At 36.7% G+C, this 21,520-nt stretch overlaps 1 protein-coding gene across 3 annotated transcripts; it reads right to left on the bottom strand.

Moving 5' to 3' along the window:
- Positions 1–1,265: 1,265 nt before the first annotated feature.
- Positions 1,266–19,658, bottom strand: LOC104233138 (lysine-specific demethylase JMJ26-like). 3 transcript variants are annotated; one of them, XM_009786463.2, is made up of 14 exons: positions 18,268–19,658; positions 18,068–18,180; positions 16,957–17,056; positions 16,712–16,853; positions 15,994–16,057; positions 15,799–15,908; positions 15,184–15,674; positions 13,826–14,158; positions 12,098–12,487; positions 11,120–11,192; positions 10,966–11,051; positions 10,117–10,236; positions 2,492–2,553; positions 1,266–1,682 (listed from the first exon to the last, which is right to left on the bottom strand). In XM_009786463.2, the coding sequence occupies exons 1-14, from the start codon at positions 19,453–19,455 to the stop codon at positions 1,631–1,633; spliced, it is 3,324 nt and encodes a 1,107-aa protein (XP_009784765.1). In that variant the 5' UTR covers positions 19,456–19,658; the 3' UTR covers positions 1,266–1,630. The 3 variants fall into 3 exon arrangements, with proteins under 3 accessions (XP_009784765.1, XP_009784763.1, XP_070024066.1); XM_009786461.2 differs by having other exon boundaries at positions 1,608–2,125; XM_070167965.1 differs by having other exon boundaries at positions 1,608–2,125; positions 10,966–11,009.
- Between the last annotated feature and the right edge of the window lie 1,862 nt (positions 19,659–21,520).

Raw genomic sequence — 21,520 nt, 5'->3', positions numbered from 1 at the left:
TTTTAGATGCCTTGACTATTTATATCAATTGTATAAATCTTTATTTTCAGGTCAAATTCAAAAAAAGATTAATTAAAACTTTATTATTTTTGGCCAAATAATAATATTTAGCCTAAATAATATAGTTCTATCCAATATAAATTATATTTGAAAAAAAGTTATCTAAAAAGGTAATATTCTTAAAACGGTAAAAATATATTTTATTTTTCAAAAAAATGCCACATATACAGAAAAATCCACGTGGCAGACGAGTGCACCCACACTTTTTGCCACATCAGCGTCTAGGGGGGTAATGTCTCTCAAAAAGCCAAGTTGGGGGGAGGGGGGGGAATTAAGACCGGGCATAGTTTGGGAAGGATACTAATAATATGAGCCAAATTTAGGAGTGGTTTAAGGTATTTTGCCAATAAATAAAGTAGTAGTAGTATTGGATTAAAAAAATAGGTACTGAATAAAATAAAATAAAATAAAAACCTAATTAGGGTAAAAGAAAGAAAGCAAAAATGAAAATGCTTATGGCTGAGGTTTGAACTCGCGCCACCCCACTTCATTAAAAGCTGGTACCTTCTCTAACCAAAGCACCCATCAAATTCTTTGTTTACTGGGTGCTTTCTGACTTTCTATATCAAATGCCTCAAATTTTTTATAGAACTAAGCATACATTGTATTAAGGTTAATGGGTGCTGAAGCCAAATATAGTAATGTAAATCCGCCCATGTCAGTCGGCAGTACATTATGAGCATATATGAATACGCCTGAAACCTAAGTATGGGGTAAGTTCAGCCACTGTTGTCCACAGGATAAATAATTGGAGGCAGCTTTAAGAGTGATTCGTTATCCCAGAGGATTTTTAAGTGTCGACACGAAACAGTAAGAATTTATTCTTTGTTAGATTCTTAAATTAGTAAATAGGCATGATAGGTTTGACTATTTTAAAGAAAAAATCGACAGAACCACGAACGGCCCTACTTCGAAGTCTCTCATTGACTCGAACCCACGACCCTGAGGTTGTAGGTGAGAATGCTAACCCACAACCCTGAGGTTGTAGGTGATAATGCTAACCATCTGAGCAACCCCTAGGTTACTACATTAATAATATCAAATATCTAATTTAAGGAACGGAAGGAAATATAAACATTTGATCCCCACACAATTAAGAAGTTTCAAGAATACCAAATGTAAAAATCAAACAAAGCATAATTTTTTACCTGGGACTTCTACGTGAAGATCAAGGATAATGAAAAGAGACAAGGAGAAACAGAGAATTGAAAGTCGAAAGGATTGACGCGAAACGATAAAAAAATTATGTTTTGTTGATTCCTAAATTTAGTGAACGAACATAAAGGTTTCTTCTAATTCCGTAATATTTATTAACAAAATAAAATGGCAGATTGACTAATAGGTACATGATTGTTACAACTAACGGGTCTTGAGTTGATTATCATGCAAAAGGAACTACTCAAATTTTCTGATTTCAGGGTGGTCAGTGGTCACACAAGTGAAATTGACGGCAGAATGGAGGCCTACATTTACACAGCACCTCTCCAAAGAGAACAGAAACCATGCGGGAAAAAGGCACCAAGAAGTATCACCTTCCCTGAGAACACTTTGCACAAAAAAATAATCTGAACTATATCATAAGCAAAGGAGAACAGACGCGCGTACTTTCTCCCAGCAGTGACCTAACAGCAGAAATCACACAGTTACCCATGGTAATTGCTTAGAGGTTTAAGGCAAAGCATCGTTTGATTCAAAAGGCAAACACACTAAATCAGGTCAACAAAAGTTTCAAAATAAGATACAAGCTAAAAGCTTTGCTAGTTTACCCTGTGAAACAAAAACCATTCATATATCCCTGAGTCTCCTAGTGCTTCTAAGTTGGAACTGTAAGATGATGCATCAGGGCTGACGTGCTTAGCATCCAAGTTTTGGCTGAGACAGTAAAGATTAGATGATATACAAGAGTCATTTGTGGCACTCTTTCCATGCTCACCACATAATAGTCTGGTGGTTCACAAGCTTATGTACATGATGATGACAGAATGAAACTATTCCAATCACTTTTTAGTCTGAACAAGACAGCTCAGTACTCAAATGTGGTTGCTGAACCTGGACTCTGTCGTTACTGAGCACATTCGGATAAATTCTATTAGAAGTGAGAAGAATAATCATATTTTGCAGATGTGCTGAACAACGCTAAAAAATTTCAAGATAAGAAGCAAATGCAATGCTCGGACTTCTTAGCAGATACTAAACTGAGAAACTCCCTATTTCTCAAAAAATTTATCAGCAGAATTTACCAAGTATATCCAGATCAAAAAATTAGTGCTAATTCAAGAATTGAAATGGTGGTAAGTGTAGAAGGAGGTACGGGAGAACAAAGAAAAGTTCAAATCTCAACAACAACAATTAATAACACAGAGAAGCAGCTAAATAGCTAATACGTGCATTTTTAACTAAAATAGGAAACAAAATGAGTTATTCCACTCACCATTCAAGGTCCTTTAAATCAGCTATAGCCTTCTCCAGTGCATATAAAGCCAACTTCTTCACCTAATGCAGACAGCAAACATGAAAATTTATGAAAGAATTACAAGAAAATACACATGACTTCACACCATAACAAAAAGTGGCTCATGTTTTTAAGTTTTACCCGACCTAGCCCATATTATACATATTTTGAAAACACTAGCTCTTGCAAATTCAAAATCTATATTCTTACAACCATTGCTTCTAAAAGTTATGGAGTTAAATCTGTGTTCTCACAACCATTGCTTTCACTCTCTCTTCTTCTCACATTTTTTTACATATGCTTCAAGGGGCCGTCCGTCATTACTGCTTCTCCCCCTATATCACGTGGTTGCAATGTAAAAAAAATTGAAGAGTGGAAGTGCACCATTAAAGGTCATTCAAAGTTTTGCTTTAGAAAATATAATTTCTTGTAATTCTTAGTTGTTTGGATTGGGTGTTGTTCCAATTGATTGAAAATATCAAAAGGAGTTCAAAGTTTAAATTTGAAGTGATTTGGAGCAGATTTGAGCAAGATTTGAGTTAAATTTCAGAAAAAACGCAAGGAAGAAGACGAAGTCAGTTTTTTGTATAATCTTGTATAATAGTATATAAACACATCTTATACACTATTATACATATTTATACACCTTTGTACAAACATCTGTAGACGAACTTCTTTGACTATTTTCAGTTGCAATTCTTGTTCAAAACCAGTCCAAATCTCCATTAAATGACTTCAAATTTTATATACAACCTTCTTATACTATTTCTAACAAGTCTAAATAACACTCACTCTAAATTTCTCACAAAATCAAATTCGGAATTTAAACCCACATATTTAAGCTTGTTAAAAATCTAATTTTCACCACCCAAATGGATTTGATTTGTTGAACTAATATTTGAGTCACAGTTATTGATTCAAAAATTAACTTAAAAGCTTGAGCAATCTTTTTTAAAAATTAAATGGTAATTTTGAGAACCTATTGGAGTTGGATGTTGAATCTTAGCCTATTGTTTTTGGGCTAGTCGGTTGTAAATTGAAATATTGGCTATAAAATTGAAAAATGGGGAACCCAGTTGTTCTTATGTGAAATTCTCCCAAAATTTATAACTCCGCGGCAAATATGGAAGTGGAAACGAACTTCATAAACAAAAAGGAAAACTTTAAAGTTCAAAAATAAAGGAATAAGTTGTACTTTTCGTCCCCTCTTTTTTTCTTTCTATTTTTTTTCCTCCTTCCTGACCAATTCACCACTTGTACAATGTTCTCCCTGTTGAAAATGTCAAAAGTCCCACATCAGTGGGTGACATATTTGGTTGGAATTTTTTCCCTATAAAAGAAGGCCTAATGTTTAGGATTTAAACACACCTCTCATTTGTCTTCTTATCTTCTTAAGACATTTGTATCTTCTCTCTTTAGTATTATTTCACTTGTATTTTTGGAGTGGAATAAAATATTGGTTGTATCCGAGGAAGTAGGCAAAATTGGTCGAACCTCGTAAATTCTGGTGTTACTTTTATTGTTGCTTTATTGTCTTATTTATTATTTGGTGGCTGTCATAATTTTGGTATAGTAGTTGTGACTCATTCACACTATATACATTTGGCTTCCGCAACAATTGGTATCAGAGCCAAGGTACTGTCAAAGTATGCTCTGTGGTTGCAGCATAGTCTGATCTTCCACATCAGAAAAGATTTATCTTGGTAACTGAGTCAAGGTTCTGTCTGAATATGCTCTGTGGTTGCAGCTTAGTCTGATCTTCCACACCAGAAAGGAAATAATCTTGATTTGTGTCGTCAGCTATTAAATAATATTTACGTCAAAGATGGGAGACAATAAACAAGAAGAATCTACATCAAGTGTCAGCAATACGTCACCATTGGCATCTTCGCTTATGACAAGAATTGTGCCAAATGCGAAATTTGCGGTAGAAATTTTTGACGTGTCAGGACATTTTGGGATGTGGCAAGGTGATGTTCTAGATGTCCTTTTTCAACAAGGGCTAGATCTTGCCATTGAAGAAAAAAGACCAGATGTTATTGGAGAAGATGATTGGAGAATTATCAACCGTGTTGCTCTACCTTGCTAGAGAGCAGAAATATCCATACACAAAAGAAACTTCTGCAAGTAAAATATGAAAAGCACTGGAGGATAAATTTTTGAAGAAAAACAATCAAAATAAATTGTACATAAAGAAGAGATTGTTTCACTTTACCTATGTTCCTGGTACCACGATGAATGAACATATCATCAGTTTCAATAAGTTGGTCACAGATTTACAAAATATGGATGCAACTTTTGATGATGGTGACTTGGCCTTGATGTTGTTGGAGTCACTTCCTGATGAGTATGAGCACCTTGAAACTACTCTACTCCATGGGAATGACGAAATTTCTCTCAGAGAAGTTTGTTCGGCTTTGTACAACTATGAACAAAGAAAGGGAGAAAAACAGAAGGGCGGAGAAAGAAAAGCACTGGTTGTGAGGGTCGTCCTCAAAATCAAACGAGGACAAAGAAAGGAAGATCCAAGTCAAGATCTAGACCCAGCAAAGATGAATGTGCCTTTTGTCGAGAAAAGGGGCACTGGAAGAAAGACTGTCCGAAGTTGAAGAATAAGGCCAAACATAACAATGGAAAGGTCATTATGGATTAAAATGTAGCTGTTGGTGATGATTCAGACTTCTCATTAGTTACAACAGAGCCATCAACATCATCAGACATATGATTGATGGAGTAGGCTTGTAGCTATCATATTGGTTCGTGAATTTTCAAGAAGGAGAATATGGAGTCGTCCACATAGCGGATAACAGCCCTCTTACCTCATATGGCATTGGTTCAATACGATTAAGGAACCATGATGGAATGATCAGAACATTAACAGATATTCGATATGTACCGGGTTTGAAGAAAAATCTCATCTCTGGGGGAGCCCTAGAATCAAAAGGATTCAAAATCATTGCAGAAAATGGAGTGATGAGAGTATGCTCCGGTGCACTAGTGGTAATGAAGGCCAATCAGAAAAACAATAACATGTACCGTTATCGCGGTAGTACAATTATTGGGATAGCGACAGTAACATCCAGTAACGAAAAAGAGGCAGAAGCAACCAGGCTATGGCACATGCGCTTGGGACATGCTGGAGGAAAATCCTTGAAAACTCTATCAGATCAAGAATTGTTAAAAGGAATAAAGGCTTGCAACTTGGAGTTTTGCGAGCATTGTGTCAAAGGGAAACAGACAAGGGTTGAATTGTCAAGTGTATTCGCACGGACAATGGAGGTGAATACAAAAATGATCATTTCAATAAGGTCTGTGAAAATAATGGCATCGTCCAACACTTCACTGCTAGACATACACCACAACAGAATGGAGTGGCAGAACGTATGAACCAGACCTTGCTGGAGAAGGTACAGTGTATGTTGTCCAATGCTGGCTTGGACAAAGAATTTTGGGCTGAGGCAATTACATATGCATGCCACCTCATTAATCGCTTACCATCTGTTGCTATTGATGGCAAGACACCATTTGAAAAATGGTATGGAAAGCCTGCTGTAGATTATGACTCTTTGCACGTGTTTGGCTCAACTGCATATTAACGTGTGACAGCGTCAAAATTGGATCCAAGGGCAAAGAAGGCTATTTTTATGGGGATTAATTCTGGAGTCGAAGGATATCGCTTATGGTGTCCTATGATAAAGAAAGTAATATTCAGCAGCAGGGATGTTACCTTTGATGAATCTGCTATGGTAAATAAGGTAACAGAAGATATCAAACAAAATGAGGGTGCTTCTAAGCAGGTGGAGTTTGAGGGAAAATTTATTTTTCCTACACAAGAAACAGAGGAGGAAACAAATGAAGATTATCCTCTGGAAGAAGAGCCAGTAGAGAGGAAGATTCCAACTCAAGAGCCTCAACAACAACTTGAATCAATTGCAACTAGCAGGCCAAAAAGGACAATAACAAAACTTGTTCGTCTTATAGAGACGGTTGCTTGTGCCGCCTCAATTGTAGCTGATGATGTTCCTACCACTTATAAAGACGCAGTCCAAAGTTCAGAAGAAGATAAGTGGAGGATTGCCATGAATGATGAAATACAGTCCCTTCATCAGAATCATACATGGAGATTGGCCAATCTCCCGAAGGGAAAGAAAGCAATTGGGTGCAAATGGGTATTTGCAAAAAAAAAGGATTTCCTAACCAAAAAGATGTTCGCTACAAAGCAAGATTGGTGACCAAAGGATATGCTCAAAAAGAGGGAATTGATTACAATGAAGTGTTTTCTCCAGTTGTAAAACATTCATCCATTAGAATTATGTTGGCTTTAGTAGCACAGTTGGATTTGGAACTAGTTCAGATGGATGTAAAAACTGCGTTTTTACATGGAAACTTGGAGGAGGAAATCTACATGACTCAGCCAGAAGGATTCAAAGTTGCTGGAAAAGAAAATATGATATGCAAACTTGAAAAATCATTGTACGGATTGAAACAATCTTCTAGACAACGGTACAAGCGATTTGACAAGTTTATGTTGCGGCAAGGGTACAAGAGAAGCAAATACGATCATTGTGTGTATTTGCGCAAGCTTGAAGATGGTTTCTTTATATATCTTCTCCTATATGTTGATGATATGTTGATAGCTTCCAAGAATTCGGAAGAAATTGATAAGTTGAAGATTCAACTGAAGAAGAGTTCGAGATGAAGGATCTGGGTGAGGCAAAGAAAATTCTTGGCATGAAGATAATAAGAGATAGACGTTCAAAGAAACTTTGTTTATCTCAAAAGAAATATTTGAAGAGAGTACTACAACGTTTTGGCATAGATGAGAAGACTAAGCCAGTTAGTACTCCACTTGCTCCCCATTTTAAGCTAAGTACTACTATGTCGCCAAAAGATAAAGCTGAACAGAAGTACATGTCAAGGGTACCATACGCAAATGTTGTTGGTAGCTTGATGTATGCAATATCTATACGAGACCTGACATTTCACAAGCTGTTGGAGTTATTAACAGATACATGCATAATCCAGGAAAGGAGCATTGGCAAGCTGTGAAGTGGATTCTACGGTATATTCATAATACTGTAGATGTTGGGTTAGTTTTTGAGCAGGAAGGCAATCAATCTGTAGTTGGATATTGTGACTCAGATTTTGCGGGTGATCTGGACAAACGACGATCAACTACTGGTTATGTGTTTACTTTTGCAAAGGCACCAGTTAGTTGGAAGTTTAATTTGCAGTCAACAGTTGCTTTGTCTACAACAGAGGCAGAGTACATGGCTATTACAGAGGCTGTAAAGGAGGCAATTTGGCTTCAGGGGTTGCTAAAGGAGCTTGGTATTGGACAAAAAAGTATCACAATTTTTTGTAATAGTCAAAGTGCTATTCAATTAGCGAAGAACCAAGTTTATCATGCCAGGACAAAGCACATTCATGTTCGGTATCATTTCGTACGAGAAATCATAGAAGAAGGTGAAGACACGGTGAAGAAAATTCATACTACGGAGAATCCTGCTGATATGCTAACAAAGGTGGTGACTGCGGTCAAGTTTCAACATTGTTTGGATTTGATCAACATTGTTGAACACTGAAGATTGAAGATTTAGACAAAACCAAAATTTGTTATTGAGAGAAAATTGAAGATGTGGAATTTTGCCAAGGTGGAGATTTGTTGAAAATGTCAAAAGTCCCACATCGGTGGGTGACATATTTGGTTGGGATTTTTTCCCAATAAAAGGAGGCCTAATGTTTAGGATTTAAACACACCTCTCATTTGCCTTCTTATCTTCTTAAGGCATTTGTATCTTCTCTCTTTAGTATTATTTCACTTGTATTTTGGAGTGGAATAAAATATTAGTTGTGTCCGAGGAAGTAGGCAAAATTGGCCGAACCACGTAAATTCTGGTGTTCCTTTTATTGTTGCTTTATTGTCTTATTTATTATTTGGTGGCTGTCATAATTTTGGTATAGTAGTTGTGACTCATTCACACTATATACATTTAGCTTCCGCAACACTGCCCTCTATGGTCAGCAAAGAGAAAACATTGTCCTCTCCACTATCTTAATTTATATTTCAGTCTATTCTCATCTAGGCAAAACCTTTTCCACAAAACTACGACTAATATAATCGATTAGCTCAACTACTACACATCTAAAGAGGAAATCAGTCAGCACATCCTCTTTCTTCTACAACCCATTATTGAGGCCCAAAAAGGTGTACAAAATGTATCTCTAACATCTTATTATGGTTTCAAACTAAACCCCCATTTGTTCGCATTTAAAAGAGGTCTAAATCTGAAATTCAGATCTTAGACTATTAAAGTGAATTTGATTTTTTAATAAAGTGAACCATTTAATGAGTCTCTTGAATAGTCTTAAATTTATTAAGCGGTTGTTTGGTTAAAGATTTTTGCAAAGATGCCTTTACACCACCACTTTGTCCACAACTACCGCCAACTACAACCACCAGTCCACTGCACAACCACCATCAACCTATGTTGCGTGGACTCTCCAAAATGTAGCCGCACCCGTGTCGGATCCTTCAAAAATGCACTACTTTTGGAGGATCCGACACGTATCCGGCAACATTTTCTGAGAGTCCGAGCAACATAGCCATCAGCCACCACCACAGCCAATCACAACCACCAACCATCACCACCATTGTCAACAACCACATCACTGCCGCCAGCCACCACTATTACCCATCATCACCCATACCATCATAGCCACATAACATGTTCTAAATGTGTGTAAAATGAAATGGTGTTAAAGGAGAAGCTAACTGAGAAAGAAACTTCATTCATGAGATGTCGTACTTTTGTCAATGAAGAGTGAAGAAGACATTTAGATAGACTTTCAGCAGCCATCGCATTACAGGAGAGGAGAGTAAAACAGTACTTCTACAAAATCGTACCCAAAACATACGTCCATATTCAAGTGAATCGTACTATGGGAAAAAGAAGGGGGAGAGGGAGGAGGGGGAGTATGGCAGGCCTTATCATAGATTTTAACCGTTCCAACAAATTCCAATTGTTGCTAATCTAATCAAGAGTATAGAGATTGATTGGGCCCAAGGACCCTTTTAGCAAAGCAGGAATATAGTTAACAAAGAGGTATCTAAGTTGCTCTTTTCTTCAGGCTTGGCGAGGGGGAGGGGGCAGCCAGAAAGGATAGTTCCTGAGGTTCTAGAAAATAATAAACAGGAGTGTGGGTACATACAAACCTGACGGTTTGTATGTAGTTCCGTGGGTTCACAAACTAGACCAAGAAAAGGCTTAAACAACTCAAAAAATTACAAGATCATGAAATGAGGTCCCGGATTTGAAGCACCAAATTCCATGAGACCATTCATTCTTTTGAAAAATGGCAATAAAGCAAAAACAGTGTACAATTCCTGGTTTCGCAGTATATATAGAATTCAAGCTTACAACAAAGCACATATTAGCAAGAATTTCCCCTTTTTCGAATTAGTAATAACACCTTGTAAAGCTGCCATGACTCAACAACCATTTCCTCAAGGTTTCTTGTCCAGAACTCTAGACTTAAAGAGTTAACGAAGATCATTAACAGAAGTATTTGGCATGCCACTGGAATCAAGAAATAGAGCTCACCTCCAATTTGTCCTCTTTAGCCCTGTGCTTTGGGGGAAGAATACGAAATTCCTCAGTCAAGCGAATGCACTCGCCCACATTTTCAGGTGAGACAAAATCTAGAGCAACCTTTATACAAGACTGTAGTGCACAAAAAAAAGAGAGAACTTGAGGCAGATGAGGTAGTAGGGGAAAATAGAATCATGATACAGAAAGAAGCAAAAGGAGATTTATAAATTATTCACGTGTCTTGCTAGTGTGTAAAACTTTTAAACCCCAAATGACGAAAATTTCACCATACCACACTTCCTGCTCAACCTGCTAGTTGTAATAGCCAGGTACAGTTCACGGTTATAACTTTACAAGTTTACATAAGAATTCTATTGTGGTGATATGCACTTTGATAGTTCCAGTTATCCAGTAATGTAATGCAATTGATTGCAAAAGAAAGAAATGGCCTAGAAAAAATGAGTTACAAGAAACAACAGTCATAGCTCTTACTAGGTATGCAACATTTGCTATCAATCAGAGATAAAGGTTTCTACTCTAACATTCCATAAGAGATCAGAAGATTATAAGGAGACAGTGTTAAGGTTCAACACAGCATGGATGTGCATGAAGATGAGAAGATATCCACCATACAGTTTTCTAACAAAATCTATCATGCCAAACCTATAGGGAAAGATAAATTAATTTTCAAATCTTTTCTTATGCCTCTGGTTCATTTCCCCCTATTTCTTTGTGCATGACTGAACTTTTAGGTTGGTCTGCGGGCAAAGCAAGAAATATGGTACCTGTGACTCATAGCTTCTACAATTAGATTCATGATTAAGAAGGATATGGCGTAAAAGTGACAAAAGAATATTGTACCTTCAGATTTCTAACTTGATGAGGACACCCAGCAGGTATGAAAACTGCTTCTCCAAGTTTTTGTACAAATGTCCATGGTTCAATGCCTACAGTATCAAAATAAGTTACCAAGGAAACACAAGACTGATGAAGTTTAAATATGTATCACACTAACCAAACTCTTGCTTCAGTTTCTTCTTGTGATACACAGTTAAGTAGAAAACTTGATCATGAATTGGGTGAACAACCTACAAAGTTAAATTAGCATAACAATAATCATTAATGACAATTATTTCAATTACAGCATTGGAATGTGTATGTTCTATTTAAGACAAAAGAATAAACCAGAGAAACAGTTAAAGAATTTGATGGAATACAAAGTTCTTGCAACTACATACTGCAGTTTACAAATTAATGAACAGCAAAGTAAACAAGATAGCACAACTATCACCAGCCAGCATGCACTGGCATGAAAATAATGCTCTTAAGCTCTATAATAGTGCTCTTTGTTTTCTTTATCTATTCGTGGACATATCATTTTTTATGTGATTGAGGAGAAAAAGACTGCATATACGAGTTATGTACAAAAATGACAAGATCATGGAGCGAGACATGTTTCTCTTCAGAGAAATATCCAATCCTCACAACTTATTGGAATGTCTCATGTACTCCAAAAGTGTAAACAACATAGTAAACAAGATAGCACAACTATCACCAGCCAGCATGCACTGGCATGAAAATAATGCTCTAAAGCTCTATAACAGTGCTCTTTGTTTTCTTTATCTATTCGTGGACATATCATTTTTTATGTGATTAAGGAGAAAAAGACTGCATATATGAGTTATGTACAAAAATGACAAGATTATGGAGTGAGACATGTTTCTCTTCAGAAAAACATCCAATCCTCACAACTTATTGGAATGTCTCATGTACTCCAAAAGTGTAAACAATATAGAAATAAACCAGAAATATTCACATATGAGCTTCCAATCCCCTAAAACGCTCTTCTTTTTCTACCAATACCAATAAAATATTAACTAAAATTATTTACTTCTAATAATAACACAGGCCAAAGTAGGATTAGTTTAATAGATTGAAGGATATATTCTTTCTTCACACTTATGCATATGCTTCACATTAATGAGGTATGCACCTGGTCCACCGGAGAACCACGCGTGTGCCTAAATTCCTTGTGGTGCTTTTTAAGATATTCCTCGAGCTTGGGAACATCCTGTCTCCTAAAGATATCCCATTCTGCACCACCATTTTCTTCCTCTGAACCGTCAAACTTGTTTCCAGGATCAACCACCTGATCAGAAGATAACCCGCCCTCCAATTGCACATTCCGGTCAGAGGAAAAAAAATCACTTCCTTTTTCTTGTTTTGCAGATGCAAAATCACTATTAAGAATTAGATGATCATCTCTATCGGTACTATAGAGTTCTTCTTGATCACGAGAAGCGTATTGTTCCTTCAACTTATTAATTTTTGAAAGCTGCTGCTTATCAATAGTTACATCAGCGGTATGCGTTAAAATATTCACCTGCAATATCAAGAAAAATAGTAAGTCAATTACAATTAAAATAAGACTGGAAAACTGTGTGAAATTATATTAAAGGGTAAGCTTAAGTTCTTCGCAGTTACAAACAAATACCACCAGGTTTAGGAGAAGGAAATCCCTGCATTGAGTTATCAATGCAAGACTGTGCAGGTCTCCGATTTTGATGGTGAATATAGAGGCCACATTAATGGCTCACTTTTAAGGCAAAAACATTGATCTTTCATCTGGGAAACTTATGTCCAGAAAAGTCTATTGTTTGTGTTACTGCATGTGAAACAATAGTTCTAGTCCTGAGGACCCCTGTATCTATTCCATAAGTAGAAGTTTCTCTGGATTCTATACTTTTCTCCAAGTTCAGTAGTCCTTTGTGTAAATCCAGTATTACCAGTAAATCCAGTGCAAATAATTATGTTCCAGATATAAATTTGAAGCTGATTTTCTTTTTCTTTTCTTTTCTTTTCTTTTCTTTTTTTTTTTTTTTGATTTCAAAATAAAACTTCAAAGTTCATATAAACAGGAAATTTTATATTTTAAAAAACAATTATGCAAGATCAAATCAAAAAGTCCTAGTTGGGGTCAACTATCTATGTTGCTCGGACTCTTCAAAATCAGTATCCCATGGCTGTGTGTATGGGATCCACACCAGTTTTTGTCAACGTACCTTGGGTGCTTTGGCTACATCTATGACCGAGAAGTATAGATCAATTGGGTATTTGGTTTGATTTTTGCCTTATGAGACTGCTTTGCTAATACATGAGATATCTTAAGCATAAAATATTAGGTGTTTATAAAGAACTAAATTTATTAATTTTAGTTCAGTAACTTAATTAATTGAAATATACACTTTATATGTCGTATTATACATTTATTGGTCGTATCCTAGCACCCGTATCCGCACTCGGATCCATACCCTCTAATCCCAAAATTTATGTGATGAAGAATCAGACCTCTAAACCAGCACCCCAATCGATTAACGGCACCAGAGTCCAAGCAACATAGTCAAATATTATAGTATATACAGCTCGATTCTCAGCAAAGGAAGAAGAAATGCAAAATGGGGCTAAGGGGGTGCCAAGGAGTACCCAAACAAATATATATCCTCCACCTTGGAACCTTAAGTTCTCCATTACCCAAAATCACTCTGTATTACTTAAATGATGACACCCTGTTAAATGAATAACTAAATCTTGTTTGCCCCCCCCCCCTCCACACCTGTTTTCACAAGTATTCTGACATAAGATTTTACCAGATTCCAATGACAACAGAGGTCAGGGGTAATTAATGCGCTGGAACCAACTATTCAACTCATAATATTCATACCGCATCAGACATATCACAATGAAGCTTTGTCACAGAATCTCCACGTCCAAGTTCTTCGGCAAATCCATATGCTATATATGTTTTTGGACCCAAATCTGGCTTCAGTATACCATCTGGAAGTTTGGAAGCAACATTAAGAATACCAGAATGCAGATGTGTGTATTCTTTGTATGGCAAGACTCTAATGAATTCTGCTCCATGGCGAGGCAACCGCTTCTCGAATTCTGTAGATGGGGGCCAGTCCTTAAGCTTAAGCATTTCGGGCCAGGAACTTCGTCGGTGCCTTCGACCTTCAACATAACCCTTAAAAAATTGATGAATATTTATATCCACCTGAAAGACATGAAGATAAAGAGAAGCTTATCTCAGCATTGATAAACTGAAGACACTTTAATCAGCTAGATTAGAGCCATGGTGACTCATTCAACCAAGAACCATGAACTATCTGAACTAACAATATCATATTTCAGGTGAACCTAGTGTAAGCACGTGATTTTTAGCATGAATTCTCTGACGATCTTTTTATAGGTAAACCATGTAGTGGTATAATTTCATGTCTCTCCAACAAACATCTCCCTTCCATTTAACGCATCACTTCCCAATTTGGACTTCCCAAAATGTTAGATACTTTATTTTTGAAATACTGGTAGGCAATAAAAGGCCACTCTGACTGTAGGAAACTGTATTTAAACATTTTATGAGATGCTCTTTCTGCTCATATCATATGAAGCTTTAGCGGTAACAACTATTAATTCATGGATCAGGTCAGCGCATCACACTAGATCACTTCGCATTAAGAAAGGAAAAAATTATAAAGGAGGATTATCTCACCTCAAGTTTCTACACATCAGTTTCAGGCTTGAATTAGATCAGACAACACTCAGGCTATGACATTTGAAAGCTACATAGGATTCTCTAAATATCATTATGTGGCATCAAAATGGAAGTCAAAAGCTAATTGCATCCAAGGAATAAATAATGCAAAACAAATAAACTCATAACACTAATTGATATCACTTATGTGAAAGGAACCTACTGCCAGACGGTAACTGCATATCATAGCAATAACTGATGTTTGAAATATACGAGACTCTTCAAAGACCTGGAAACTAAACTAGGAAAAGGAATACATATTGTAAATGGGTTTCCTCATAGACAACAAAATATCTCTCAAAGAGAAAAAGCCCTCAGACAATATAATGTTGTAATTCCAGAAATTACTTACTCGTTTTGGTTACGTCCTGCTTGAACTCTTAAAAGTATTGTCGAATAGCACAAGAAGCGCAAGTTCTAATAAAAGATTACGAGTTCCAGTAAAACAGGAAATAAAAGAGAAGGGACCATCAAAGATGATGCACCTCACACCAATCAAGACAATCAACTGCCGTCACCATCAAATCTGATGAGCCCTCCTTGATTGCTATATTACGGAATGCACGCCACATGACCATAGGTTCCCAGCTTAATCCAGATGCCAATTCAAGAACATTGCTTACAATGACAGGTTCTCCCATTCTCCAATGTGTCTGGAAGTGTTCCAGGTGCCCTTCCTGGATGTCGCTTGCAGCAGGGCAGAACAAATAATTGTCATCAGAATCTGATCTCGAAGCTGCTTTCCTCCTATTTTTAGAGTTACAGGAACACTGTTCTTTAATAGAGAAGGTCTCATTGGCAGATGAAGTTGCTTTGACTAAGTTTTCAACTTCCATCATTATCTGTTGAACTCGCTTTTCACCAAAGAGACACTTAAGTACTAGGTGGTTATTTCCACAACCACCTCTTTCCTTTGGTGGGCAAGGGATATCACCAGTTTCTGTTGTTCTCCATCCAGGCAGCCTTCCATCTTCATCTGCACAATATGCATTATTGATCAAGCCAAAAGAAGTTTTACAAGGTGAACATGACACGAGATTTTCCCCCTTGCAGGTAAAGTTTTCATCTATTATGAAACTGAACAAATACCACAGTCTCACCTCCTAGAAAATAACCTTCTCGAATTTCCTGACAGCAGGTCAGACATAGATCATAAGAACAAATCGAACAATTTCGATGGAGATCAACAATGGAGGTGCTGCAATTGTTGCTGCCATGAAACATAGCATATTAAGGCAATGCGTAAGACAACAGGAGCAAGGGAGAAATCCTACAAGTCAAAGAAGGAGGCATACCAGTAAACACGCTCATCCTCATAACAGGTAGCTTTTGGTATCGACACCCGTGTCAGTGACAATCCTGCACCGTAGCCACCACTTTAAATAAATAAACAGGTAACTACTTTGTCAAAGTACACAAATTCACCAGGAAATAGCAGCAGAATAGCAACTAAAGACTAGCAGATCGCAGGAAGTTTCCCACCTAGGACAAATGACCAAAATTTCTTTCAGTAATAACATCATGTAAATTTACCCCACCGTTAAGCCCTCAAGGAAAGGGGATTAAAGTTTGTATCAAACTGACTAAGACATATAAGTGGAAGGAAAAAAATGCTTCAAGTGAAGTTGCAGTCTATTGTAGTTAATACAAAGAAAAGTATCTCAGGCATTGCTAAATTACTACACGTCTATACCGCTTTCGAAAGGCTTCCTACTGTTTGGTAATAAATCAGACTTCTTAGAAAGGTGATAAATTTAGTAAAATGAATTCAAGTTACTGCCAAATGAACTTTGCTCTGGCCTATAAGCTTTTTTCAAGCTACCAATGCTTTCACCAATAAGCATAGTAGCAGAAAACTTGTGTACACTAGTCAATCTAAGAAAGATCAAATAATACCTCAGAACAAGGACCTTGTGGACAAATAGCAGCAGAGGAAAGGCAAAAGTCACTAAAAGGGTACAATATCACCAGGAGACTATTTATGCATAGGAAAAAGAATCATATGCATAATACCTTTAATCTTTGCCTCAATCTCCTTTTCAATAGTTTGGTCATGGATAAATGCTTTCAAAAATGGATGAAGTGCATTCGCAAGATACTTCAAGCAATTAATTTGTTCTTTCTTTTCCAGTGGTATTCCTGAATATTTTGGATCCTGTAGTATAAGATCAGATAATGCATCAGCATGCCACAATCACAAGCCCTGAGGTCTACAGCGGAAAGTGGAATGAAGAAATATATAGGAGGAAAAATCTAACCTTAAGGATAACATTTTTGCGTAAACAATCTTTGCAATTGCAGTTCCCACGACAAAATGGGCATTTCACGGCAATTTCTTCCTTTGACAGATGTGGGTACCTACATTTATGGTTTCAAAAGAAATACATTTGCAAATAGATCATCTACCAACAAAATAAACATATGTGTGTATGCATGGTTGCAGTTACATTAGCCAACAGATTCTACAATCAGATGGGCGCTTGTTCATCAATACTTTTGTTATTCAATTACAGTTTCAAACTATAAGAGGCCCCCGATTAGCTTTACCTAAGCGAAATCAGTAAATTCATAATGTAGTCAATTGAAAGGAGATAAAAAAACATTTATAATGTCCACGAAGCATGAATAACCGTTGTTAACAAGTCTGACCCATCTTTCAAGCTACTCAGTAGGAGGTGGATTCATGAACAAGTTACTCCAATATCACCCTGTGGAGAAAAGAGAATTAATTGGCATTCTATTAAGTAGTTCTCCCCAGGCATCCCCACAGTAAACACTAAAATATCCAGCCAGCTAGATCATTCAGCTGAGCAAGATATCGCTATTGTGGATAAACCTCCACTAGATCCAGCCCTGTGATTTAACAAACATCTGAGAGGTGTAACCATGTAAAAGATAATGCGATATTGGCTTAGATTGAACCCTTCATCGCATACCAAAACATTAATGCTGGCATGGATATTATATGGTTATGTTGTCCATAAACAACAGCACTACTTAGAATGAATTACATCAATAACTCAGAATGACACCGACTAAATGACTGCAGAAGGCACAGAACACCAAGAAATGATCTATCTAATCATCCAGAAACACAAATCAAAGTAAAATGTTGTAATTTTCCATGTGTAAGTTATGCATCTGAAAAGGGTGTTATTTTCAAGTAATCTTATTCCATGTAAAATTCGCAACCAAAGGAACACATTTCTCCCGTTCTATCAACCTACAACTATGCTGTTCAGTTGAAATATGAGATGACACCAAAAAGAGCTTAGATAACCTAGAACAATACTCTTTAACTTAAAAGACAGAATTTCAGTAGCCAAGAATAGTGAGAAACTCTCAAAGGTAAAATCAATAAACTATTACCATCTCTCAATACAAGGGCTACAATAGCGTCTGCGACATCTCCTTAGGCACCTAACAACCTTCCGATCGCTTTTCATGCACTGATGGCACATCTGGCAATCATCCAGTGGGTCCTGCTTAGTAAAATGATGTAAGGTTATGATCACAAATTCCAGCCTACAACAGAAAGATTAAATCAGGAGTAGAGCAAACGAACTCACATCAGTACTAAAATGCTTCCTTCTTGGGTCGATCTTCTTGTTTTTACCCTTACTACTTCTTACGCCCTTTGGATCTTCACAGTGATCCTGGTCATCATCATCCTGCTTTTTAGAAGAAACTTCCACTCTTTTCTTCTCTGGTAATTTCCTACTGTTTCTCCTAAGTACAGATGCAGTTTTATCACCTTCTGCAAGAGATTCCAGTGATTTAGCTGAATGCTTCCTCTTTAAATTACAGAAGTTACCATCTTTCTCCTCCTCGGCACTTGGAATATCCTCTCTACTCCCCTTTAACTTCGTTTTCCTTAAATCACATCCAATCCCTTTTTTAACCACTCCACAAACCTTCTCACCTTCAGGTTTATTCTCATTGCTATCCCTCTCAACATCCCCATGTTCTTCTTCCTCTTGTGAAATCCCTTTCATTCTATCCTTTTCTAACGAAGAAGATTCAGTTGTGACACACTTTTCAGCAGATTTGACCAATTTGGAACAACCTTTCTCCTCTGATTCATTGGCGCTGACATTCTTTTCCTCTATACTTCCCGAAAATCCCTCATTAAACAACAGATCTTCCTTCTTTTCACCCTTACCTCCTATTTTTATCTGATCATCTAAACTATCTTTATTTTCAACTTTCACACTACTATCTTTCATCATCCTCTCATTCTCCTCGTAACCTTCTCCATTTCTCCCTATTTTCGTCTCACGTAAAGGAGATTTCTTCGCAGGCTTTACATCCTCTGGTACGTCATTCTCCTCGTAACCTTCTCCGTTTCTCCCTATTTTCGTCTCACGTAAAGGAGATTTCTTCACAGGCTTTACATCCTCTGGTTCTTCACTTAAATCATGCGTCTCACTCTCACCAGAATCACTCGTATCGCTATCCCTTATTAGATTGCGTCTTGCCCGCAGTTTCTTCTGCGGTTTCACTACGGATGACGGCTCCTCTTCTTCTCTCCTTCTCACCCTCTTGACCACTGAAACCCTTTTCTCACGGCGTAAATGTTCTATAAGTGGTTTAAGAAAATGCTTCTGGCACAGGGGTTTACCTTGGATCCTGTAGCCGCTGCACCTCCATTTCTTGCCGTCTGACCTTTCGCAACGGAGATCATCCGGCGGCTTCAACCCTAGCTCAATAATCGTCTCGTCGTTCCACCACTCGTCCTCTTCTTTCCCCGGCCTCATTCCGACTGTTGATCGTAGTGGTTAAGGTTTGGGTTGTGTACCGTTTTGTTGAAAATGAGTTTTTAGAGGGAAAGTGAAAGGGTAGAGAGGAAAGGATTTCACATTTTGTCTTAGTATTAATTTAGTGCTGAGAAAGACACAAGTTTGGGAATTGGGTTTGGGATCAACACAAAAGTTCCTTTTCTATCCCAAAAAATGAAAGTTTATTGAAATACTCCATGCTAACACCGCCATCACTGTCGATACTTGATAAAAATAATAGAGTAGTACTACTTTACTATCACATTTTGTGTGAATGTGTTTATTGAGTATAAAATTTTAAAAATAAATAATGACTTCTGAATAAAAGTCAATTCTATATAAAATATCAAATTTATTCTTTAAAATAAGTAGCATGGAAAATAAGGTTAATAGTTGGCACAAAAGAAATTCTTTCTGAAATAGATAAGAAAAATTGAAAGCATGTCATATAAAATGACACCAATGAGTGATTTTAAAGAAGGTTTTCTTTTCTTTTAAGAAACTAAAAAAATTGCAAGAATAGGTTTCTACTAATATTAACGCTATTGTTCATCAAAAATATTTTATCTATATAATTCAACCATATAATAAAAATTATTTTCAGGAAGATAATGTTATCGAGAAATAAACCAGAGTTAAACTTATACCTATCTGTCAACTCTCAAGAGTTAGAAATTGTTGTCAAATGTTAATAAATAAATAATTAAATAAAGCTAGTAAACATTTTTTTTTCTTCCCGAAAGAAGCTATACTAAACTTTTTTAAGTACTGCCAATTTGTTTGGGACTCTTTATGCCTAAGAAAATAGAAATTTGTTTTGTACGGAAACATGTTACAAAAATTTCTAGAGGAAAAAGGGTCAGATTTTTACTTTTACTATGCGAAAACAATCGTTTATCCTTTGTTGTATTTTTCCTACAAAAACCCCTCCTCCGTTAGCACTGCCATGAACTTAAATTTTTATATGGTGAACACCACACAGACCGCCCCTAACCCATTTTACTCTCACCTCTATACTTCTTGAACCTCCAGTATCTCCTCCCCGGCTGTGAATGGCAGGCGGTGCGGGTGCGTGCAGGTTCTGTCTGAAACCGTGAAATTTAAACCTGCCCCGCCCACATAGGATTTAAACTCGCATTCTCCTGCCCCGCACTCCACCCGCGTTCACCCGCCTCGCCTCGCATCCGCATTTTTTTTTAAATTTATAACAGTGGCACAGTAGTCATTCGGACGATTCTAAATTACAAATTACCTATTTATTCTTTGAAAAAAACAAAGAAGAAACATTTGAACGGTTAAATAGAATTTATGAATTTTGAGTCTAATTAATTTGTTGTCAAAATTAACAACTTTAACGTTGGTATATAAAGAGGCCAATAAATTCACCTTCAATGCAATTTAAGGTAGATAAACTTCTTTAATTTTAATTTGATTTAAACCTAATCCTAATCTCAACTTGAGGATTGAGCAATCAAGACAATCCTCAGAAAAGGCAAGCTGATTTTGACTGGTGAAATGAAGCATTTGTTCGTCTTCTTATTATATTTTCTTTAGCGAAAATCTTCACTATGTTATTTTGTGTCTAATAAAAGATACCAAATAAATTTTTCATTTTCATTTGTTAGGTAATTCAAACTTCTCAAAATACTGATCTAAGTTATACGTACTTTGTTACTAAACATACACTCAAATCGCCAAAAATATTGGATACAACTATAAATATAAATAAATATAAAATTTAATGCCCTACAACTCCTCTCTAATAATTAATGGAGTAGAAAGTATTTCTTCCGTATTTTTCTCGCTTTTATAGCCATCTATTTCGTATTTCGTATTTCGTATTCTGTATTTCATATTTCATATCTCTTATATATTGTTGTTATTTTTATTACGCATTTTTATGGTACTAATATATCATCTCCTATTGCTTTTTTGAGCCGAGGGTCTCCTGGAAACAGCCTCTCTACCCTTCGGGGTAGGGGTAAGGTCTGCGTACATATTACCCTCCCCAGACCCCACTTGTGAGATTACACTGGGTCGTTGT

Source organism: Nicotiana sylvestris, chromosome 2 (assembly GCF_000393655.2).
Source record: "Nicotiana sylvestris chromosome 2, ASM39365v2, whole genome shotgun sequence".
NCBI classification, from domain to species: domain Eukaryota; kingdom Viridiplantae; phylum Streptophyta; class Magnoliopsida; order Solanales; family Solanaceae; genus Nicotiana; species Nicotiana sylvestris.
Note: the sequence above shows the minus strand (reverse complement) of the source record. Positions and strands in the feature narration are given on the sequence as shown.